The sequence below is a fragment of the Nomascus leucogenys genome, chromosome 7b (assembly GCF_006542625.1).
Source record: "Nomascus leucogenys isolate Asia chromosome 7b, Asia_NLE_v1, whole genome shotgun sequence".
Taxonomy (NCBI): Eukaryota; Metazoa; Chordata; class Mammalia; order Primates; family Hylobatidae; genus Nomascus; species Nomascus leucogenys.
In genome coordinates, this window is record NC_044387.1 from 66,860,040 (window position 1) to 66,885,657 (window position 25,618).

General features: G+C 43.1%; 1 protein-coding gene across 3 annotated transcripts in view; it reads left to right on the forward strand.

The window, feature by feature from the left end:
• REELD1 (reeler domain containing 1) overlaps positions 1-25,272 on the forward strand; it is a 43,885-nt gene extending 18,613 nt beyond the window's left edge. Inside the window, exons 3-9 of one of the 3 annotated variants that reach the window (XM_030816207.1) lie at positions 7,687-7,788; positions 10,046-10,264; positions 15,387-15,609; positions 17,475-17,638; positions 21,228-21,540; positions 22,048-22,111; positions 22,928-25,272. In XM_030816207.1, coding sequence (XP_030672067.1) covers positions 10,057-10,264; positions 15,387-15,609; positions 17,475-17,638; positions 21,228-21,540; positions 22,048-22,111; positions 22,928-23,530 — 1,575 coding nt within the window. In that variant the 5' untranslated portion in view covers positions 7,687-7,788; positions 10,046-10,056 and the 3' untranslated portion in view covers positions 23,531-25,272. Of the gene's footprint in view, positions 1-7,686; positions 7,789-10,010; positions 10,265-15,386; positions 15,610-17,474; positions 17,639-21,227; positions 21,541-22,047; positions 22,112-22,927 lie in introns of all 3 variants that reach the window. The other 2 variants (XM_030816208.1, XM_030816209.1) reach the window with 2 other exon arrangements.
• Positions 25,273-25,618: the final 346 nt, after the last annotated feature.

Below are 25,618 nucleotides of genomic sequence, written 5' to 3' on the forward strand. Positions count from 1 at the left end.
AGTGGTAAAAGCAGAAAAAATAACTACTGGGTACTGGACTCAATACCTGGGTGATGAAATAATCTGTACAACAAACCCCCATGACATGAGTTTAACAATGTAACAAACCTGTACATGTACCCCTGAACCTAAAGTAAAAATTGAAGAAAAAAGAAAAGCAAAATATACTAAGGACTATCATACCAGAATTTTGTATAAACTTAAACTATTTCAAGTAGTATTTTCTGCTTACCTATAGATTCTTGCATCAGAGACGTGTGAATTGGGCTTTGCAGGGGAAAGTGCAGGTGTTTTGGGGAGGAGTAAAACTGATGCTAATCGTTGCTGCTCCCCTATCCTGGGAGACAGGGAAAACAGTCAACATAGGGTTTAGTGAAAAGATGGTGTTAAAGAAGTCTTATTGGCTTGGCCTACGGTAGACCTTCTGTTAAACTCTTAAGGGATCTATTGCCATGTGGATTTTGCTCACGTTACTGAAGGGTTTTTATGGGAAGAAATTGTTAAGCACTGAAGGGGAATTGGGAAATCTGGTATTTCTACTTACAGCTTTTCTAGACTGTTTGCTGGATGGTTGGAAACAAATGATTAAATTTCCTGAGGTGCCTCAAACTCATTAAGCTGGGGCCACTCACATACTGGCGGTGTGCTAAGCTGGCTCTTGGGATTCTGTGTCACCAGGCAGTTTGCTCCCAGGAGAACTGGCTCAGATCCTAGCAGTAAGTGCCGGCGTAACGTTTCACAGCTTTGGGGTGCTGCCCGAGAAGTTGACTCTATTGCTGTTTTGCAGGAGGTGGTGAAAGAGGCCTGTCGGTTTTAGATGTCTGTTTAGTAAAAGAAAGGACTGTGATGGCAGACTTGCAGCTGGTTTGAGGGAAATGTGGATCCAGCTCTGGAGCTGAGTCTTAGAGCAAAAGAAGTAATTGGTCCTGCAGAAACGGCCCATGAACGTGAACCAGAGAAACACTTTTGGAGTTTGGTATTTGCAGATTCCCTGAAAAAATGTTTTAAAATTAAAAGTTAAAAATTTTGATGAAGGACTTTCTCATTCAAAGATTTTAGTATTTCCCCATTGCCAAGGGAGAGTGGGGGCTAACCAGACAATTAGCTGCTTCTTGCTGCAGAGTGGATAAGACGTTTGGATTGCCTCTTTAAAGGAGAGTAAACCCTGTTTGTTGTGACTGCCTCTGTGACGGGCGATCAAAGGGCAGTGTGGACGGTGAGAAAATAAAGGATGACATTTAGATACTCAATCATAATGCTGCATTTTTTACTTTTAAAAAGAGAGAGAAGGAAGAAAAACATATATATCCTTACAATTTTTAAATGTTCTTTAATTTGAGAAAACCTGCCATGGATGGAAGGAAGGACAAACATTTGACATTGTTCAATATTGAGGGCTCCTGAAGTCCAGTTACCCTGAAATAACTTTTACCTTCTTGCTTTGAAGTAGTGCATCCCAAAATCAGTTTGCCTGCTTCTGGTAGGTTTGCAGGGTTAGGATGTGAGGTTTGCAGAGAAAGAAAGTTCTGGCTAGATTTCTTACTTACTCAGAGTGGCCCTCTAAACCCTGGTCCCTGTCAGAGAAGCAAGAAACCACAGTCTTGTCTCCCACTCTTAATTAGCTTTTTGGAACCATGCCACATCACTTTTTCTGTATGTTTCCATATTCATGACTATACAATGGCCATTGTAACAGCTTAGAAGTTAGAGGCACAGGCTCCAGAGCTACTCTGCAGGGGTTTGAAACTTAGCGCCTCCATTCATGGGCAATGTGACTTCAAACAAGTTGCTTTAATCTTTCTGTGCCTTAGTTTTCTCATCTGTAAAGTGGAAATGGAATTAGAACATATTTTATAGGATTATTGTGAGGATTAAGTGAGTTCATACATGTTCAATGTTAGCTGTGTGCCTGGCACATGGTAAGAGTTCAATACATGGGACCTATTATCCTTGGAAAGGTTGGAAGAAGGATGCATTAAAACAAGTGGAAAACATAGAGTTCTGAACAGAGAGATCCATGTACCTTTGTCTTCTTTAGCATAGGTCTATGCTACATTATTTCACAGATAACTTACGATGTGCATAGTGCTGTGCTATGCATCCAAGCTTGGCAATTTGAAGACAATTCCTACCTTACAGGGATTTAGAGCTAGGTCAATAGGAAAGATGGTACACTTAAAGCTGATCAGTTGCAATCCAGGGCGGTGTATGGGATCAAGTGCCTACACAAGGATAAAGGGTATACATGGTGTAGGATCCTAAAAAGATACTATAAAACATTCATATATGTATAATAGAAGTCCCCAGAATTATTCAATGCCAATCTTTGAGGCTCATTTTCGCATGCAGTCACAAGATATGAATGTTTAGGCTTTGAAAAGGGAAAAAGAGCCTCTTAATCAACTCCAGGTAATGCTTTTTCTGTCCTGCTATAACAATACATGATCATATTTCTCTAATCATTTATCTCATTGTTTTGCAATTATCTGCTGATGCACTACTCTGCTTTACCAGCCCTGGAGGAGTGAAGACTATGTGTTATTCATCTTTATATCCCCTGCCCAGAGCCTATGGCCTGCACTTAGTAGGCATTTAATAAAGTTTGGCTGAAGGAATGAATAAATGCTCAGAGTACATTTCCAGCATAACTAAAATTGAATGCCGCCAACTTCCCTCTTTTGGACATAGATTATAGTATTTGTCCAGACTCCGTAAATGCCAATTTTTGACCCCTCCTTTGCCTCCATACAAATGGTCTCCAAGTCTTACTTCCATTTACTGTCTCAAAATCTCAGTCCCCACTATCCTGTGTCAAATGTGCCTCATTTTATGTCTGGATAATTGCTACAAACACAGCTAGTGTTCACACCTTTGTTCAAGCTCTCTCTTCTGCTTTGAATATCCTTTTACCCATCTCCATCTGTCTAAACTCCACCTAACCTCTAAAATCAACCACATTTTCCTGATTCTACTTGAAATATTCTGGTATCCCAGACTCTGGTAACCTGGCTTTTATCTCTCTTCTGATCATAGCTTGTTTACTGCTGTGTATCACCACTAGAGAGCATCTAACCCTTACAACATCTTTGTGAGAAATCTAATAGTCTCCCCATTTTGCAGATGGTAAAACTGAGGCTCACCAGCATTAACTTTCCAAGGTCACGTAACCAGTTTGCTGTCTGACTTCACAGCTCTTTCTTCTGTACCTTGCTACCTCACCCCAAGTAAAATGTCAGCTCCTAAGGAGAAGATCCTGCTGATACTTTATCAGCAGACTCTCTTGCAAGTTGCTTTACAAATAGTAAGAATTCAAATATTAATTAGCTTAGAAATCCTGTTTGACTGTACTGTTCTTTAACAGGGATAATGAAGGAGAGGATTATTGGGTAGAATAAAAGCACATGGCCAGGCACAGTGGCTCACACCTGTAATCTCAAGACTTTGGGAGGCAGAAGCAGAAGGATTGCTTGAGCCCAGCCAGGAGTTTGAGACTAGCCCAAGTAATATGGTGAAACTCCATCTCTACAAAAAATACAGAAATTAGCCAGGAAGGGTGGCACGTTCCTATAGTCCCAGCTACTCAGGAGGCTGAGGCTGGAGGATCACCTGAGCCTGGGAGCTGAGGCTGCAGTGAGCTGTGATTGCACCATTGCACTCCAGCCTGGATGACAGAGTGAGACCTTGTCTCAAAAGAAAAAAAAAAGGCACTCAACTTTTTTTTTTTTTTTAATGGTAGAAAGTGCACAGTAGCATGGAGGATGATGCAAAAGTCAGCAGACCTGCTAAACGTACATGAATGACCATTGACTCCCCACTTTCATGTAGAGTTTAAAGAGAATTGTATTTTTCTCTTACACAGATTATCCCAGTACTCCAGAAATCTTTAGATATTTTTAAAAAATCTATCTAAACATTAAAATGCTAATCACAATGATGATACTGGAATAGCAGATTTCTATGTAAAAACACCAGTCAATCTCAGCAGGAAGTCATTACTAAGGTAGGAAAAACGTTTGGATAGGAAAGGCTGTTCATGAGTTACAAAAGCCATGATCTTCATCTCCAAGATCTTTGAAAATGAAGAAAATGTCCACTTGTCTGCTGGAGTGAAGGAGCAGGAAACAGGACTGGAATAGTGAGCTCAACAGGTTCCTCCTTCATTTGCAAACTTTTCCAAGGCAGACTCTTAAACCAGGAGTGAGTGTGGGATGGTGTCAACGCGGGTTATAATTACGTGCCAGACTTTAATGCATGCCATCTCAAGATGTTTTAAGAGTAGCTCATTCTTATGCCTTTATAACTAAAATAAAACCTTAAAAATGTGTATCATTTTCTTGCTGGAAGAAATCGAAGAGATTATTTAATTCAAACCTTTTTATTTTATACCTGAGGCAACCCAGAGAAGTTAAGTGATTTACTGAAGGACACAGAGTATCTGATTTATAACCATAAAACCCACCCCAAGACTTTCCTTTGGTATGACATTAATATTAACTGTTCTACTCAGGGCCAGGGGATGTTAACGTAACAGATTCAGTCATGTTAATATATCAAGTCCAGCCAAATTGCTAGTGTGAAATGACCTCAAGCAGATTCACAAAAAAAAAAAAAAAGCAAAAAACAAACAAAACACAGTATTTTGTTGCTTTCCGGGTGCACACAGCTGGATCTCCTTCATGTGGGCAGGGATTGGAGACCAACTCACTGCTGTCTCTCGGGCTTCGGGCTTAGCGCATGGTCTTGCTCACAGCCACACTCTCTCACTGCCTCCTCTCCGTGGTGGGCACCAACCCTCTCTGTGGCTCAGCCAGCTTTGTCTTTCCCCAGACAAAACAGGTATGGAGCCCTTCCTTTGTCTCAAACCCTATACTAAGTACCAACTCCTTATTATTTAGTGCCTCATTGAAACTTCACCAGCACTTCCGGATGCAGGTACAGGAACTGTAGTTATCCTCATTTTGTAGATTATGTTACAAAGCTATTCTATAGCAAAACTGTGAGGAAAAACCTTATCTATCACTTCCCGAATGCTGTGGGAACTTTGGGCGAGTTACAGAAACACTGTGACTCAGTTTCCTTATCCATAAAATGAGATAATAATAGTGCAGACCTCATTGTGTTGCTGTATCAATGAGGTAATTTGCCAACTAGCTGACTAGAATAGTGTGTGGTAATGTGCAAGCACTATATAAATATGCTGTTATGTTTAATTAACAACCAATCCCCTCAATGCCTCTTACACATCCTGCACGTGGTACAATATGGCCTCAGGTCTGACCCCACACCATGACCTGTGGCTCAACCACCTTCCTTTGTATAGACCTGCGCTGATAAATATGGTAGCAGCTTACCACAGGTGGCTCCTGAGCACTTGAGGTGTGTCTAGTCTGAATTGAGATGTGCTGTAAGTGTAAAATACCACTGGATATCAAAGACTTACTGTGAAAAAAAATGCAAAATATCTCACTAATGATTTTTTATATGCTGATTGCATGTGAAATGTTTTCAGTATATTGAATTGACTAAATTTATTATTAAAACAAATGTCATTTGTTCTTTTCATGTTTTTTAAAAATAAGGCTAGTCCAATTTGTTTGTTTGTTTGTTTGTTTTTGAGACATGGTCTCACTCTGTCGCCCAGGCTGGAGTGCAATGGCACGATCTCAGCTCACTGCAACCTCCACCTCCCAGGTTCAAGCAATTTTCCTGCCTTAGCCGCCCGAGTAGCTGGAATTACAGGCACGTGCCACCATCCCTGGCTAGTTTTTGTATTTTTTGGTAGAGATGGGGTTTCACCATGTTGGCCAGGCTGGTCTTGAACTCCTGACCTCAGGTGATCTGCCCACCTTGGCCTCCCAAAGTGGTGAGATTACAGGCATGAGCCACTGTGCCTGGCCTAGAAGATTTTAAATTACATATGTGGCTTGCGTTTTATTTCTATTGGCCAGGACTGGTATAGAGTAGCCTTCTATGTGTTCTCGGTCAGATTCCCAGGGAGTTTCTGGCTCAGCCCTTAGTCAGCAGGGCCCTCCCCTGTGATAAGTGCCCACCCTGGTACAATCAGCTTTGTGGGGAGAATGGCATAAGATGTGCTGCCGGCTCAGCAGAGGCTGTGAGTGTGGCAGGCAGGATAAGGCCATGTCTAAGATATGGTGCAACAAGAAATATTACATGAGCAAACGGCAGGATTATTTATTGAGCCACGTAGCTGCGCTCTCTCTACCTTTGCACTCCCCTCCTCATTCGAATTGGTGGTTGGGCCTTTTGAGAATCCCTGTGTCCGGGGAGTTTGTGTTTCAGGGCCAAAGCTGAGGTGTTGGAGATTACCCCTCTACCTGTGGTAGGTGGATTATGCCAGGTGGCCCAGGGTAATGGGGTGAGGGTAAAAAAAAAAGGAGAGGAGGGACACTTTTGTCTCTAAGACTGGGACAGGAGCAGAGTGGAGTGGAGAAGAGGTTAGCCACTCTCCTGCTAGGGGCAGAGATCTGTGCCAGGACCCAGTGGAAGGGGTGGGAAGAACCTCAGCAGGGAAGGGCCACAGGGTGCACCTGGGAGCTCTCAGCACCCAGACCACAGTCTTGCTGAAGACCTAAGCCCCTTTTTTGCATAGAAGCCTTCCAACTAACAGTCTTCAAGTGACCATATGAGCTCTGAAAACTATCATAACAGCAGCCATGGAAGGAACGTATCCTAATTTTCTAGACCTCCCAGAATTTCTCATGATTCAGTGGGAGATTGAGATTGCCTCCAATCCTAGTGGGATAGAGGCTTAGAGAAACCAAATTGAATTTGTTTGCCTTTGTTCTGTGTGTGGAGAACACTGGAATCCTAGGCCAAGGAAGCCCAACTTCCCTTGGTGTTTATAAGATAGATAGTCTCATCTACACTTGCAACAAAAGGTTTAGCAACCTGGTCCCTAAGCCAGTGCCTTGCCTATTCAGTCACTCATATCTTTAGGTTTTTCTGAGTGGAGACAAGGCCTAACAATCAGAACATTGCTCTCTCTGCAGCCCCCTACTCCACATCACCCAGGACTATCAATCCTAGGATTCTCTCTTGGACACCTTGCATTCAATCGGCCACCAAATCCTATTTCCACCTGATCTCTGAGTCCATTCCTCTTTCTTTATCATCACTGTTACTGTTGCAAGCTTCTAGGTGATGCTGGTGTTGCCCTCTGGGGACCACACTTTGAGGACCACTGATCTATAGGCTCTGTGGTATTATCAGGTGTCTCAGCAGATTCTTAGATGCATGCAAATGTGAACTCCAGCTTTAGTGCAGTGGATATGGGAGATGCGTATGCCATGTGTTATTTTTTGGTACCAAACGTTGCTCTTGGGCTAACATATCAATTCTACTTCACCAAGAGTGACTTCAGTCCACACTGACTCAAGAAGCCAAGAATGCTGAGACTCATTTCATTCAAACATTCTCCCCTTTGCAGGGAGATCAAGATGGAGGGATCCAGCTTCTGCCAAGGATGTCAGTGCTAGTACTGTGCAAAACCAGTTCCGGTTCTTTCTAGTTCTTCACACAGGCTTGAACAATGATGTGACTGGAGACGGTGTGTGTGTGTGCGTGTGTGTGTGTGCACTAATACGATTTAGGCTGGATTTGGACACTGAGGGACAGTTCCTGGAGATGCTGAGGATTAGTGGTAACAGCTGTTATTCTTCCCATTAGAGAAAAAACTGAAAGGAGAAGAAAATACTTTTGTTTAAGGGATGTGTTTGCAACTCTGAGAGGAAGCCATTCTATCAAGCCTGAAGAAAAGTGTGTTCCTCGGTAAGTGGATGTTTTCTTTTCATTTATTTATTTTTGTAGAGACGAGGTCTCCCTGTGATGCGCAGGCTGGTTTTGAACTTCTGGCTTCAAGTGATCCTCCTGCCTCGGCCTCCCAAAGTGCTGGGATTACAGGTGTGAGCCACCGTGCTCAGCTCCAAGTGGATGTTTTTCAGGGATCAGGTAGACAAGATGCTGGTGGGAAAGAAGACACAGTGAAATCTAAGGCAGGAGGGTGGGAGGTGGGGCTGTGGCCACAGCCTGTGAGTCGAGGTGCTCACTTCCCTTCCCTTGTAGGCACCTGTGTCTGATCTGCCTTTGGAAAGATCACTTGCCGTCAGCAAGGGCTTGAGGAGCATTTTCATTTCATTTCTTTCTTTTGAGAGACAGGGTCTTGCTCTGTGGCCAGGCTGGAGTGTAGTGATGTGATCATAGCTCACTGCAGCCTTGACCTCCTGGATTCAAGTGATCCTCCTGCCTCAGCCGCCTGAGCAACTGGAACTATAGGTGCGCACCAGCATGCCCAGCATTCAAGGGATATTTTCTGTGTGGCCCTTATGAAAGAAAATGAGAAGAACCCTGAGCCCTCTTGACTGAGAATATGCTTTTACACAGTTCATCTTCATTATCTCCTAATGTGTCTGAGAAGCTGTAGCCATGGTTCCTTGTAGTATGGAGATGTGTGACTTTGGTGCTTCATAGAAAACAAACTTAGAAAAGAAAGGCATTGTCTGAAGGACTCAAGTCTAAGAAATTTGCGGTATAGATCATATTCCTGTCTTCTTTTAGCTTGTGAATGTAAAAGGTGGTGGTGTGTGAAGAGTTCAATGGGAGTGGAGGACACTTGATTATTTGGTTTATGGATTATTTCCTTAGTCTATGGTTTTGATAGCTAGTTTCACTACATTTTCAGGATTTTATTTTTACCTTTTAAAACCAGCCGACTACAGGGGAGGGCATTTTATTTATTTATTTATTTTTTTGCCTTGAGTTGCTCCTTAGGTCAAAATATCAGCCAAACTTCTAAAATGCCTGTGTGCGGGACTACAAAAAAAACAAAAACAGAACTTTTTTTTTTTTTTTTTTTTGAGATAGAGTCTCGCTCTTTTGCCCAGGCTGGAGTGCAATGGCACGATCTCAGCTCACTGCAACCTCCGTCTCCCAGGTTCAAGCAATTCTCCTGCCTCAGCCTCCCGAGTAGCTGGGACTACAGGCACACACCACCACGCCCGGCTAATTTTTTGTATTTTAGTAGAGACAGGGTTTCACCGTATTGCCCAGGCTGGTCTTGAACTCCTGTGCTCAGACAATCCACCTGCCTTGGCGTCCCAAAGTGCTAGGATTACAGGCGTGAGCCACCATACCTGGCCTAAAACAGAACTGTTAAAAAATGCCTGTGATAATCCTAAATGTTTATGTAGGCAGATTTTCATCTGCCTTGTTTGCTATCTCTCATTTTATTTTTGTCAACTTCTTTTACATTGCCAAATTTTAATTCTTCCTCTTGATGGGAATTAGAGGTAGCAAACAAAAATAAAATTTACTCTATAACTGCTATTTTATTCAATCATCGTATTCTATTCCTGAGCCAAAATTGTTATCAGTATGTTTAAGAAGGTATAGAATAAATTGAGTATTTCTTTCTCTGCTCATCTTCTTTACTGAAAGTAATGAAATAGCTAAAAACAGCCAAAGAAAGGGCAAAGAGATAGCAAAGCATTGCCAATTTATCGGTCACCTCTAAATAATTGATAGTTGGTGGATGTTTTGTAGCACTTAACTTGGTAATTTTCAATTGCAACAGAGATAAGATGCTCAGCCAAGCCATCCCATGCCATGCCGCCTGACCATGGTGGTGTATTGGGTGTCTACATCAGCAATAATGTATCAGAGCTCACACTGCCCTTGGGTACCAGTCAGCTTGCAAGGAGCTCACACTAGGATACAAACATTTTCTGGTTTTATTTCTTTGACTCAATAATTAAAGCCTCTCTTGAACAACAACAAAAAAAGGGTCTGGTCTTATGAGAAAATTAGAAGAATAGAAGTTTTCAAAAGGGTGTTTGGAAATGAAACACTTCCTATAGCCTGGCATTTCTTTTTGATCTTGGCCTTGAGCATTAGCAATCCTGGGAGGCTGCACTAAAAGCATCTCAGGTACAGAGGCAGTGTGGGGTTCAGGTTAGTCACATTCCGAGAAGACTTTATGTCATTTTCCTAAATAGCGTCTGGACTGAAGCTGCTGTTTGTCATGATACAGGAGAGGGCAGGATGAGGATGCGGGCTGCCCTCGTGGGCTGGGCTTGTACCACCCTTTGCTTGGCTTCCTGCTCGTCTGCCTTTTCCCATGGTGCCAGCACGGTGGCCTGTGAGGACATGCAACCCAAGCACATCCAAGCCCAGCCTCAGCACCAGGACACCCATCACGTCACCATCCATACCCACAGGTCTTCCTATGCACCAGGTGACAAGATTCCAGGTATGTACCAGAGAGGCTTTGAGAGACTCCGAGGAGCCCCAGAGCCCCCATGGACCTTCCAGTTTGTGTTTGTCCCAGTCAGAAGCTTCCTGGACTAAATTTGGCTTAATCCTTTTTTTTTTTTTTTTTTTTTTTGTAGAGATGGAGTCTCACTGTGTTGCCCAGGCTGGTCTGAAATTCCTGGGCTCAAGTGATCCTCCCACCTCAGGCTCCCAAGAAGCTGGGACTACAGGCACATGCCACTGTGCCCTGCTAATTTTTTGTATTTTTTTTAGAGACTGGGTCTTGGTATGTTGCCCAGTCCAGTCTCGAACTCCTGGGCTCCAGTGAACCTCCTGATTCAGCCTCCCAAAGTGCTGGGATTACAGGCACAAGCTACCATGTCCAGCCTGGCTTAATCTTAAGAAGCAATTATCAGGTTAAAAATAAGCATAAAATATTTGTGTCATAAAAGCCACATGATAACTAATTTCTATATTAATTGTGATCTGTATAAGACACAAATATCATTTTTATAGATAATTATTTTGTCCTTACCATAAGATATAAATGTATCTTATTACAGACACAAATATAGTTACTCTGAGCAACCTTCGTGTATCATCTATGTGTGTGAAATACACTTTTTTCTCATTATTTAAAACTAAAATTCATCCATCAACAGACACTTTGGTGAGATGATGGATATTTTAATTTGCTTGACTATAGTAACCATTTCACTATGTGTAAGTATATCAAAACATCATGTTGTACACTTTAAATATATACAATTTGACATTTTTAAAATTAAAATATTGGGGGATGAAAAATCATTTCCTGCTCTTTTAGTTTAGGTGCTTACAAAAGCAGGGAAAGACGGGAGCGCAGGTGGTTTATGTGAGAGATCATCCCAGGAAACACAGGTGCGGAAGAGGGAAAGGGAGCTGGGCAAGAGGAGACGCCAGTCAAGGGCGTGCAACTGAGCAGGTCGCTGCTGTGAGCAACCGAGGTGCATTCCAGTGGGGACCCTCTGAGAAGCCATGTGAAACACCTCTGAATCATCTCTCAGGAAGATGCAGGGGCAGGGAAGTTATCAGTTTCGGGTTGCCCCCACCAGGGGTGTTTCTACCTCCATGGCCCGCCCCCACTCCCCGAACTCACACTCTTCAGAGTCCACAGCTTACCTTGGACCAAGCTTGGAAGTGGCAGTGAGGGACAGCAGAAAAGGAAGCTACAGATACTTCAGATGCCACTAAGTGTAGGCAGAGAACTACATGCCCAAGGTGAGCTCCAACACATCAGCAACTTTTGCCCTAAACCCCTTTTGATTTTTGCTGATTCTTTTGATGGGAACTAAAGGTGATCAACAAAAATGAAATTTACTCTATAAATATTGTTTTATCCATTCATTTTGCTCTGTTGAGAAGTGTGAAAAAACATGGGTGGATAGTATATGAGTTCAACATCAATATACTTCCCAATATACTGAATTAAGTCTATTCTAACAGAGCTTCCCAAACTTTGTTGCATCATGACACAGAAAGCGAGTTTGTGTATATAGCACACTGGGGCAAATGCAAGAGGCTCCCCAAGGAAGGCCACTTCTTTGGGGGCTCCAACCACTCTAGTGTGTGTCCAGCCCCTCCCAGCATGAAGGGATTTGTATGTCAGTATCCTAGTATTCTGTGGCTAGGGGAATAACAATGGTAAGAATCAAAACACTATGTCAGCCAGGCGTGGTGGCTCATGCCTGTAATCCCAGCACTTTGGGAGGCCAAGGTGAGTGGATCACTTGAGCTCAGGAGTTTGAGACCAGCCTGGGCAACATGGCAAAACCCTGTCTCTACAAAAAAAATACAGAAATTAGCCAGGCATGATGGCTTGTACCCTGTGTTCCCAGCTACACTGGAGGCTGAGGTGGGAGGATTGCTTGAGCCTGGGAGGCAGAGGTTGCAGTGAACTGAGATAGCCCCACTGCACTCCAGCCTGGGTGACAGTGACAAAGTGAGACTCTGTCTCAAACAAACAAACAAACAAACAAACCCCGAACCAAAAAACCACTAGGTCAGGGACAAAAATCTGCAGAAATAACTAAAAATATTGTGATACCGAAATTCTGAAGGTATCCTGAGGGAAACATAATTGGATTGTAACTAGAACCAAGACAGCATATGTAATAAATGACTTGACGGAGTGCCTCAGGGATTCAATGAGAGTCAGTTATTACTGCCTTACGTTGTAAGTATACTGTTCTCTTGCCGGGATCTGTGAGCTCCTTGAAGGTAAGGACTATGTTATCCTGCTCATAGATACATACTCAACTCCTAGCATAGTGCTTGGTGTTCAATAGTTCTAAGTATTTGTTCAAATGTTTATTAATAAAAGTTCAAATGCGTGGAAAATAAAATAATCCTAGACACCAAGCTGCATTTAGCAAACTTATAAAGGTCTGACCCTGATTTTAGCCACTCATTCCCTTGAACATGAGTGGCTAATTTTTTTAAAAAAATTTCAAATAGCTTAAAGATATTACATGCTTTAAAAATGTTAGAATACTATCAAAAGGTAGAAAATTAAAAGTACTTTTCCTTCTCTTGCTCTGAACACTCAATTTGATTCTCCAGACGTAACCCTTGTTAAGTTTCTTCCACCTCTTTTCAGAAGTTTTCCATGCATTTAAGCATATGTGAGTGAGATCTCAAATTAATATAATCTTCAGCAGACACAAATTAAATTTTTTTTTTTTTTTAAAACAGAGTCTCGCTCTGTCGCCCAGGCTGGAGTGCGGTGGTGCAATCTTGGCTCACTGCAAGCTCCACCCCCCGGGTCACGCCATTCTCCTGCGTCAGCCTCCCCAGTAGCTGGGACTACAGGCGCCCACCACCACACCTGGCTAATTTTTTTTTTTTTTTTTTTGTATTTTTAGTAGAGATGGGGTTTCACCGTGTTAGCCAGGGTGATCTCAATCTCCTGACCTCATGATCTACCCACCTCAGCCTCCCAAAGTGCTGGGATTACAGGCGTGAGCCACCATGCCCAGCCACAGAGCCTGTTTTTAATGATTTCGTGACAGTCCATTGTCTATAGGTCACATGATTGATTTAACCAGTTTCTTATTTATGGGTATTTACTTTTAAAATTTTTTCATAAACAGTTTTGATGGATATCTTTATTCATATGTCTTTGCTCACTGTAAGCATCAAGATTGCTTTAGTTTCAAGTATCAGAAAAACTGATTAACAGAAACTTAATGAATAAAGACATTTAATTTTCTCTCTTAAGTCTGGAGGCAGTTTCTGTACTGGGTGAAGCCATTCAATGACATCATCTAGATCCTAAGATTTTTCCATTTTCCTGCTCCGCCGTCATCAGCGAGTTAGGTTTTCATTCCTTTGACATCTCACGGTTTCAGGATGAGTGCCGTGGTTTTAGGCCTCACACTGGGACGACAGCTGGAATAAAGGCCTTACATGAAAAGATTGATCCTTAGACATTAGCTGTTCTCTCAGCAGATCTGGCCTCATTGGCCAGAATTCTATCTGGTGAAGGGGAACAGAATCACCAACACTGGTTTTAGTCTAATCACAGTTCATCCCCTGAGGAAAAGGAGAGGCCTAACTTCCCTGAAGACAGGTGGTCTCCACTTCCACATGAATGTAACATCTGGGTTCTGTTAGCAGAACCATCTGTTCTGCTAGCAGGGAATAAGTGGACAATCACTGTTGGGTATTAGACAGCAGTGTTTGCCATGTTTATTTGTGCAAATTTGTCAGTGGGGAAAATTCCTAGATGCAAAATTTCTAGATCAAAGAGTAATGATTTTTGGAGGGCATTTCTTTTATTGTGTTTATATACATATATCATAAACTTTACCATTATAGCTGTATACAGCTCAAGGGCATTAAGTGCATTCACAATGTTGTACAACCATCATCACTATCCACTTCCAGAACTTTTCCATCATCCCAGATGGACACTCTGTACTGGCCATCCTTCCCTATGCTCAGCCCCAGCTAATTTTAAATCTTCTTTCCGTCTCTGTCAATTTGACTGCTCTAGGTACCTCACATAAGTAGAATCATGCATTATTTGTCATCTTGGTTCTGGCTTTATTTTACTTACTATGTTTTCAGGGCTAACTGATAAGGCAGCATGTATCAGAGGGGTAATTGCATTTTAAATGTGGAAGATGTTGTCAGGTTACACCACAAAAAGTTGGAGGGTTTATAGTTCCAGCACTAGTGAATGAATGCCCTAGTTTTTCCATAGTCTTATCAGGACTGCTTACAACCACACATTTTAACATTTGCTAATATGAAAGGTATAAAATAGTATCTCATGTATAATTGCTTTAAAAATAATTACTGAACAGCCAGGTGCAGTGGTTCACGCCTATAATACCAGCACTTTGGGAGGCCGAGGAGGGCAGATCACAAGGTCAAGAGATCGAGACCATCCTGGCCAACATCATGAAACCCTGTCTCTACTAAAAACACAAAAATTAGCCAGGCGTGATGGTGCGTGCCTGTACTCCCAGCTACTTGAGAGGCTGAGGCAGGAGAATCGCTTGAACCCAGGAGGCAGAGGTTGCAGTGAGCTGAGATCGTGCCACTGCACTGCAGCCTGGTGATGGAGCGAGACCCTGTCTCAAAAAAAAATTATTACTAAGCTTGTTTTATTTCTGTTTGCATCCTTTCATTATTTTGAGGGAGTCATCTTTTTATGAATTCACCATGGTTATGACTCTTTGTCTGTTTTATGTCTTACAAATACTTTTTTTTGGATAATAATTTTTTTAATCATCTGTCCTGAGTTCACCTAAACTCATATTTTAAAAAAATATAGCACACTTTACTCATCTTTTCCTTTATGGCAGCTGGGTTTTGCTCAGAGAGGTATTTCTAAATCCAATATTTATAAAAAGAAAAAAGTTTCTAGTTATTTTTTATTTCATTTTCGCATAACTTTGATCCAAATGGAGTTTATTTTGGTGTGAAATAGGACTTCAACTTTTCCCCCCTCTAATGAATTGTTCACTTTCTGGGGGCTGATCTTGAGCTTTTAGTTTTGAAAAAAGCTGCATAAAATCACCACACGGAACTAAGTCACACATGTTCATGTTGAACGGGTGTTTTTGTTGCAGTGACGGTGAGAAGCAGTCGTGATTTCATGGGATTTCTCCTTCAGGCTCGAAGAGTGTCTGATCATCAAGTCGCTGGCACTTTCATCCTCATTCCTCCTCATTCCAAACTGATGACTTGTTTTCAAGAGGCTGATGCAGTCACCCACTCTGACAAGTCCCTGAAGAGAAACCTGTCGTTCTTGTGGAAGGCCCCTGCCCAGCCTGTGGGGGACATTAAGTTCCTGTAAGAGAGTGAAGTGCTGTTTCTTAGAAACTGAGCCTTTTACTTTGAAGAGAGGGGAGCTTCTCTTTGCCCTGACTTCATATTCCCTTTCCCCCTCTTTATGTGGCCACTTTATAGCAAGGACAGGGTTATGGACGCTGCCTAAACTGGAGAGCCTATGCGGAGGGAAACTAAAAAAACGTTGTCCCCAAACTCATCCCTTCATCACTCTCCATGGGCCTAGAGTGTGTTATCTCCCTGCCTCCCCAGGCACAGGTAAATCTTGGCCAACCTCTTTAGGAATTTCCGACCAGAGGACAGAATGGCTGGCGGTGGGGAAGGCAGGAGAGAGCCAAGAAAGAGAGAAACAGGCAGATAGACAAATGGACACGTCCCTGGGCCCAGGAAAAGCCTCTTGAGGCTCTGTGCCTCGGCTTGTTGTCTATAAATGGGCATAACCACAGCACCTCCCTCAGAGGGTTGTATATGGATGAGAGAGCCTACGTTCGCTCAGAACAGTTCCTGGCAACAGTAAGCACTTTAAAAGCATCATTACTACTCAAAATGAGGTACTCGTTTTGTCATTCTTTTCAGACACTTGCATTTACCAAGAAAGATAATTTTTTTCTTTCAGGAAAGGGCGTGTGTTTCTGTTTCTTTTCCCCACACCCTCCTAAATATGAAGGAGACCGCGCCTGCAGGCAGATAGTCCAGCACACGTGCTCCCCTCCTGGACTCCCCTCTGCGCTGGGGAGCAGTGGGAGGGGAGGTTGGTGGCCCCAGCCTGTGGTGTCCCTTCTCCCCCACTTCCTGGTGGCACAGGGCAGCAGACAGGACAGCAAGAAGGGAAACACATGCCTTAGGATTTTTCCTCTTTGGAAGGCCCTGGGCCCGCTTACCTGTGGGTGTGCCCAGCTTCTGCCCTTGGCTTTGGTTCTTACGCAGTGCAGAGGGTGTCTGCTGCTTGAAGTGCTTAAACCTGTACAGTCACCTTTCTTTCTCAAAGCACCTCCATTCCTATTTTTGGATTTACCATCATAGTTGCTGCGTGCCGCATAGCAAGTAGTGTAGAAGCTATGATCTCCATTTGACAGAAAAAATGAGATAAGTCACTTGATGACACACCTGTCCCACGTCACCCTGTGATCTCCCACCTCCGGGAACCGTTGCACACGATAACGTCTGCCGAGTCTGGAAACCGCATGTTGGGGGCCTGAACTATGACTCTCACTGCGTCTCGAGCCTCTGGGTGACCTCGGCCAAATTAATCACCTTGTTAGGACTGCCTCCTGAATACTTAAAGTGAGAAAAATGCCACTTGCCAATAATCCCTCCTTTACTGAAATATTTGGAAGAACAAACAGCATAATGTTTGTGAAAGTTATTTTTACTGAAGAATTGTTTTCCAAAAAATTATTTAGAATATTAAGGATTTATCTCTAATTTCCAATAGAATCTACAATGACAGTAGACATGTACAATTATACAACAGAATTATGAGATCTTAAAATCATGGTGTAATAACAGTATATCAGGAATGGCTAATAGTAACATTGACGATAAAACCTTTTATTGGAGTCTAAACAGTTTAAGGAGATACTTTTTCGTTAAAATGAGATTTTTAGTAACTGTATTTATTCAAGAGGACCATTGATTTGTTCATATCCTCTCCTATTCTAATTATTTGCAACGATGGGGTTTTTGTTTTTAAAAAGAATGAAGTCACTCAAAGAGTAATAACATAATCTCCTCTCTGGTTCTTCTATTTATTTAGTTTTGTTCCTCTTTATCTGTTAGTGTGTTCTCTCTTTTCTGTGAGGCTGGCCTGAGTTTTTATTTAAAGGAAACTAAATCCGTGAACCGCTCTGCTCTTTCTCTTTCCGCAGTTTATCAGTAGTCCAGTCATATTTCGTTTACTGGGCAAGGATTGAATCATCTGTTGTGTCTCAACAGACACATAGCACCGCCCATTCTGACGACCACATGGAGCCCAGATTACTGATGCCAACCCTTCACCAGAGGCTGGGCGATGTTGAAGGAGCTGCTCCAGGTACAGCTTGTCATTGTATTTGCCAGGCTGGTTGTCATCATTATTTTTACAGTTATCTATTTTCACTTAAAAGTTACTACTGCCAGTTTCCTGTCCCTGCAAAACAAGCAATAAACACCTTCTGTGTCCAACTGCAGCAGTTCTTGGGGATGTGATAACGCAGCAGTGAGAGGGAGGGAACGCTTGCAATTGCTTTGTTTGTTGCAGCAAACACACTTTGTCGGGCTCAACCTAACACATTAAGTCAGGCCCCGGGCGGGGACAGTGAGAGCTGTGCTGCAATACCAAAAAACAGCATACACCTCTTCCCCCAACATTTTCTAGTCCTCACAATATTTCTGCTGTTTTCCTTAGTCCCCTGAAGCTACACAGGGAGCACAAAAAAGAAATGAGCTTTTCTTCGTCTTTTCTCATAAAAACACATCCAGTTTTTATTGTTACTTTTCATGGTAGGTAGATGGCTCTTTGCAACCTGGGTTGGAGAACAGAATCAGGAATCACTGTTTCAATGGGAAGGGATTTTTCCTTGCTCACTACATGGCTTTATATTCCATTAGTCCATGAACTCCTGAAAAAAGAAAAGAAACAAAACAAAGGAAAACCACTAGCCAGCTAGAGGATGTTTGACCTACCTGAAAATCCCTGGTGGTATGGAATTCCTTTTTATTGCTTATTTCTAGTTAAGTGCTATGAACACAAGCACTCGTAAAAGCATCCAGGCATACGCACACAAGAACCTACCCTCAATCCATTCGTTCTCCTCTTCCCTTATTCTTTCCTTTACTCTTTGCTAATATATTAAGGCCAGAATCCAATCAGAATCCCTGGCTCTTCTCAGTCTAGCAGACCCAGGTACAGAGACAGTGGGGACCACCCTCCGTTCCCTGCCTTTGCCCCAAAACCTTTGTCTTCTTCCATTACCCAGCACAATTCCTCCAACCTTCCCACCAAGACACTCCTAAAAGCAGAGTAAAGATCTCGGAGCCTGACAGCGTGGCCTAGAGAAGACCCTGCACCCCTGACATGTGTTTGAAATCTCATGTTTTATTTTATGAATGATGCAAATGTCATGTTTTAATCTCACGTATAACCACGTTTGTTTGAACATGAATATGAATAAAAGTGAAGCTTCAGGAAGAAGTGTCATGTGGAGCCTTGGGCCTTTCTATGCCTGACTTCGCTGGAAACCTTGCCCGCTGGGGGTCACAGCCTCCAGCCCAAGCAGTTTACAGGGTAACCTCCTCATTACACTGCCCACATTCCTCTCCTTCTGGCCCCAGCTTGTCTTCCCCATTCGTTCCACTACCCAAACCCTAGTGATTCCCAAAGGAAAAAGAAACATGTATGTATGTATGTGTGTGCATGTATGTATTTATGTGTGTGCATGCGTGTGTGTGTGTGTGTGTATGTATTCTGGGAAGTTTATCTTTGTACAGTTAAGAAAACTGTTTCACCTTATTTCATCTAATAAAGTGAAATAGGTTTCTTAACTGTACAAAGAATTCAGTAGGCAAGTATAAATTTTCAAAATTGGGAAAGTAGTATATTGTATATCTGAAACTTATCTCCCAATAGACCAAGACACTTTGAGTCCTCCTCCACCCCATTAGGTATGGTCTACTTTTATATTTCAGTGCCTTCCCTTCTGACAATTCCTCAAACTGGACTGTTCCACACGACAGCTCTCTGTGTCTTTCAAGGCACAGTTCAAATATCTCCTCTGTGAAACTTTTCCTCATACTTCTTGGTAGGCAAGTGTCTTAGTCTATTCCAGCTGCTATAACAAAACATCCTAGACTGAAACACTTATAAACAATAGAAATGTATTGCCTACATTCTGGAGGTTGGGAAGTCCAAGATGAAGGCACCAACAGATTAAGTGTCTGGTGAGGGAGGGATGATCTGTGCCTCAACAATGGCGCATTCTTGCTGTGTCTTCACATGGTGGAAGGGGTGAACAAGCTCCCTCAGTCCCCTTTTGTAAGGCTACTAATCCCATTCATAAGGACTCCACCCTCATGACTTAAGCACCTGCTAAAAACCTCACCTTCTTACCCTATTGCATTGGGGATTTGATTTCAACATATGAATTTTGAGGGGGACACATTAAGACCATAGCGGCAAGTATAATTGCTTCCTTAGCTCTGGTATTAATTGATTGATTAATTAATTAATTAATTTTGAGACAGAGTCTCTCTCTGTTACCCAGGCTGGAGTGCAGTGGTGCGGTCTCGGCTCACTGCAACCTCCACCTCCTGGGTTCAAATGATTCTCCTGCCTCAGCCTCCCAAGTAGCTTGGAATTACAGGCATGAGCTACTGCACCCTGCTAACTTTGGTATTTTTAGTAGAGAGACAGGGCTTCCCCATGTTGGCCAGGCTGGTCTCGAACTCCTGACCTTAGGTGATCTACTTGCCTTGGCGTCCCAAAGTGCTGGGTTTACAGGTGTGAGTGCCCGGCCTCTTTATTAATTTAGGTAGTTTGACATGTAAGGGTGTCTCTTCCCAGTTTTGAGTTCAGGGACACCAATTACAAGTCTGCATTATGTTTGCATCTCCAACAACTATAACAACGCCCAGCACACAGTGGGTCTGCAGGAAATATCCAAATGCTCTTAGAGTTCAGGCAGGAATTTGAAACTATCAGTTTGCCATGTTCTGTATGTCTGGGCTAGGCTGCTTTGTTCTTCACCTCAAAGTTTTTGAGTGTTAAAAACATTGGAGCAAAGGGGTACCTCCTCCACCCCCACAAAGAACCTGGAGCCCTGGCCAGAGAAACTTCTGCCAATACTGTTTTGGTCAATGCCATCATGTCATCCTCATCATCATGGTAGTAAACCCGTGTACCTGTGTGCCAGGCACCTGCTTCAAGCTTCCACATCAATGAGTTTATGTCAACCCCTCAGCAATTCTATGCTGGCCTAATTTTGCAAATGAAGAAACTAATGCTCTGGGAGGACTTCCCCAAAGCCAGGAATTAGTGGACGACTGAACCCAGACAAGAATCTGACTCTGAAACCTGCACTTGCTTGCTTGCTGCTCCATGTGAAGCTCTTTCTCATGTTCTGGGCTGTCAGGTTAGCCAGTCACAAATGGAAAATTAGATGGTGGAGGGCAGTGGAGAGCAGTGATCTCGTCTCTTCTCATAGCAGATGTTCAAGTCATTATCACCAGGGAAAGAAACTTTGAGTGTTAATAATAGGGCAAGAAAGATCTAGGGCTTTGAAAAGTTTTGATTTGTGGGATTCCACTCTTTTTTCTAGCTAGAAGCAGTTTTTGGCAGAGGTGAAATAAATACGGTAGTCACAGTGCTTTCTGTGTTCCTTGAATGGTGGCTGTTAAGAAGGTACAGACCCAGATAGGCCAGGGACTCACTCTCTAAAGAGATATAAGCCCTTGCGTGGTCAGGGGCTTGTATGATCAGGCAGGTCATCTTTATGCTGACACTTTTAAGTGCCTCACACTTAATGGTCTCTCCTTGAGGCACATTAGTGTCACTGCTGTTTACCCCCTGATCATAGCTGTTTGTACCAATCAATGTGGGGAAAATGCTCTCACTCACTCTGTGCTGTCTTTGGACCTCTGCTTAGCTCCCAGGGCCCCCATCACTCTTCCACAGCAGCACACGCATGTCTTTGCTGTTGCCCTTCCTGAAGCTGCAGAGGAGGACAATCTAGATCCTGTTCCTGCCAGTATTTGGGTGACAAAGTTTCCTGGGGATGCAGAGACTCTGTCCCAACCATCTTCACACACAGCCACTGAAGGCAGCATCAACCAGCAACCCAGCGGGGACAGCAATCCGACCCTAGAGCCATCCCTGGAGGTCCACAGGCTGGAGAGGCTCGTGGCCCTCAAGAGAGTCTCCTCAGAGAGCTTTGCTTCCAGCTTTAGCACCCATCACAGGTAAGACTGATGGGTGGTCCATTCAGGACAGGTGATGGGAATAGGCTGAACACTGGAGTGCATCATTTGGAGTCTGACAAAAAGGATCTCAGCCATATTTTTTCTTAAGTGTGTGAAAAACACAGGATGTAGAAGGGCTACTCGTCAGAAGGACTGGGTATGATAATTACCCGGGGAAATTATTCTCTTGGATGGGGTGAGATCTCTGAGATGCTGTTATAAATAAAACAAAACTTTAAAAGTGACTTTTTATATTTTAAATATATTTATAATAACAATATAGAAATGTATATTTTATATAAAATAATAAGCGACAGCATTTGGTGAGTTCTTTGCCACCATTCTCACTCATCTCTCCCTTTCCTCTTCTCTATGGTTCCCAACTCCAAACTCAGAAGTTTTTCAAGTGAATCTGATGCCATCTGCATACACAACAGTGGTAGGAAACATTGCTTTTTGGTCCAAAACTTAATGACCTGTTTTCAGCCCTTCCATTCTTCCCTTTAGAACTCAGGATGATCCCAGCTTTGATTCACTGGAAACTTGCCTGTCCTCAGATGGGGGTGAACAGGTAAGAACCTGAACTGTGAAGTGGGCTTGCGACTGGTATTTTGATCCTAGAATGGTCAGTTTCAGGCTGGGAAATCAGAGCTATTAGACTAGTAGCCAAAGTTAGAGAGAAGAAGGCAAAGTACAATATACACACAGTGTCTTTCTACTAATCAATACCTTTCCATTATATGTAGTGTCTCTGAAGTGATCGGCAATTGTAAAAATTGATGTTTTAGTGACTTGTCTTCTCACTTAGCCATAGCTAATAATTACTCTCTTCTCTCCTCCTCTATCCCTCCTTCGTAACATTGACCTCAAAACGCCATGTATGGTCCCAGAAGTTAGATCAATAGGCAATATAAAATATAAATGCCCACTGATTTACTATTCCTTTGAAGTCTTAGAAGGAACACAAAATAAAACATGGTGTAATATTCTTACTTACATTTATCAGAACCTACAGTGAGGTTAAATGGTCCCTCTTGCATGGGTCCTATCATAAAAAGACACACTCAAAGCTTTCAGCCATAGAAGATGATGCAATCACCCATTGATATTTTGGTTTGGAAGCCTCTTAAAGGACCCTAAGCTTATTCTTGTAACTGGCTTCCTTGTTCTCTGTGGGGTTTCCATTAGCCACCCCATCCCCATCAATAACAAGTGCATTTGTATCTAGTTGGGCATTTTACTTTGAGCTCCTTTAGTAGCAAGAAAGAGATTGGGTTTTCAGCTGCCGCCTGGGAGTCTTTAAGGAACCCCAGTTAGTTACAAAGTTCAGTGGCAGCTTAGGAGGGAGACCAGTACCTTTGACTCTTTTTTCCCTTTGTTTTTCTAGGACAAGACGAAGGCCTCTAACAGTACCGTGACACAGCCTCCTCTGTCCACCGTCCAGCTTACCTATCCCCAGCGCCTCTGGTCCTCTGAAACTTTCACAGGGAATGGGGCCGGGATAAGCAACCCAACCCCTGTCCTCCAGACCTCTGGCACTTCTGGGCTACCTGCTGCTGGTGACCAGTCAGAGGCATCCAGGGCCTCTGCCAGCTTCTTACCTCAGTCAAAGCACAAGGAGCTCAGAGCAGGGAAGGGAGATGGAAAGGGTGGAGTGGGATACCCTCGGCAGACCAACCCATGGCCTGACGCTGGGCTAGAGGGAGCCCATGCCCCTCTGGGGATCCAGCTCAGAACTCCCCAGCTGGGAATTCTGCTTTGCCTGTCAGTCACCCTGGGCATGGCCCTGGCCACTGGCCTTCACTACCTGCACACCCAGTATTGCCACCAGCAGACAGAAGTGTCCTTCAGTGAGCCCACTTCAGATGCTGTTGCCAGGAGTGACAGTGGTGAGACTGTGCACGTCAGGAAGATTGGGGAGAACAGTTTTGTTTTGGTTCAAGCAGACTGGATCACTCCTTCTGTGGGTAGCAAGAAAACAGTCCTCTGAGAAGACTGTCACCCCAGACCTCTCAGTGGCCCTCCTTGGGCCCTGGAGAGTGTCCCAGACAGGCTAATGAGAATACCTGATGAAGACAGGGACTCATTGTGCCTCTGTCAATGTGCAGTTAGTGGAGGAAGCCAGGAGAGGACAGTTTCATCAATAGAGGGAGTTACTCCTGAGCTTTGTTGTCTTAACATCTGTAATTGAGCTTCCTTTTTTCTTTTTGCAATTAGACGTTCTGTTTGAAGACTTAAACTCAACACAATGAATATTGTATAACCCGCTCATTAACTAGACCCCTGTGGCCGCTAAGCTTCCTCTGTTGCCCTAAGGAAGCCATAGAAATAGAAATACTGTCCCTCCTTAGTGTCTCATCTCTTCTAACTCTTTGGGAAAAAAAAGCAATGTTGGATTGTGTCTTCTGCAAGAAAAAGAACTGCAGCTCTCACTTTGCCTTCCTAAACCACCCCCAAAGAAGTTTTCTTTTCAAAACTGAATTCAACAACTTGCTAGAGTTCTGATTTGGATGACTAGGTGAATGCAAGGGTATTTGGTCTTCTGGGCAACTCAGCAGTCTGGCAAATCTGCCATGGAAATTGATCCAAAGTCAGGAAAGTTTTTGAGAGCTTGATTGAACACATCTTTAGGAAAACATATACATGCAACACAAGGCCATAAACACCAGAGTGGGGTAGGCAAGCCTTTTCATCAGGTGTAAATGGATCTGAGACCTCCCATCCATTTACACTTGATGGAAAGATTCGTGTATTCCAACAGCTAGCAGACATACTGCCTTTTGCCAAAGGTCAGGCTGAAAAACATTATTATACCAGCATAGTTTGAAGAACAGTCTTTACTTGTCTTTTCAGGAAGAAAGCTTCATGGATGAAGGTCATCTATCTGATCTCATAACTTTATGAAGATTGCTTTGATTTAACAGTGGCTCCACAGACACTATCTGAGGTCAAAACAACAGACCTGACTATAACTCTTAAATATGCTCACCTAATATAGCACATTGGAATTAGCTGCCTTTTCAGAGTGAAACCTATTATAGAGTCATCATTCATTTTAATGCAGAAACAAAAATCACTACAAATTCGGAAAGGATATTTGTTTATTGAACACCTAATTCATACAGGAACTGTGCTAAGAAGTTTGCATATAGCTTCATGTTTAACCCTCACAAAAATTTAATGGGGAATAAGTTCAGTAGCTTTCCAAGGAGAATGAGGCTTTCCTTATACCTCAATTTAACAATTTTTAAAAATTGAGTGTGTTCAGGAAAGAGACAGCTCCTGCCTTTTCCACACCTCCCTTTAGCTCATTGGTCATCAATTCCAAGACTCTCCCCTCCTGGATTCTGGCCTAGATAGCTCTGTTCCCTGGCTTCAGTCATTAGATGCATGGAGACCTAGGTAATTTGTGCATTCACAAATGAAAGTGTTCTAGGAATGCTGTGGAAAGAAACAAATGTACTGTAGTCTAATAAGGCCACAGAAACCCCTTCTGCATGCCTAGCCCTCTAAAAGACGTCCTCCCCAAGAAGCAAACAAGGGACCCCATTAATGGAGTGCTTTCATCTGGCCACATCGCATCAGAGCCAGATGCACCACGTATGCAATCTTTTTTAAATCTTTTCTGTCTAAGAGAGAATTTCTATGTAAACAGACTGTTTTGCTTATCTATTGATGTGAACAAATTACCTCCAGGCTTAGTAATTGAAAATAAAATCACCACCACCACCACCATTTATTATCTTTCACGATTCTGGGGTTGCCTGGGCTCAGCTGGGCAGTTCTTCTGCTCTCAGTGTTATTGAATGGGATGGGACAGCCTAGTTGACTCCCTCACATGGCTTGCAGTTGATGTTGGCTGCCAGCTAAGGGCCCAAATGGGGCTGCTGAAGAATGTGGGAAGCAATATGGCTCTGTTCTTTGTGTCTTCTTATGCCATATGGTGGCTGAGTTCCAAGAGGAAGTGTGCCAACAACACAAAACCAAAGGCTGCATATCTCAAGACCTAGCCCTTGGAAGTTGTCATAGTGAGTCACAGGACCAACCCTCATTATTCAAAAGGAAGGGCAACAGATTT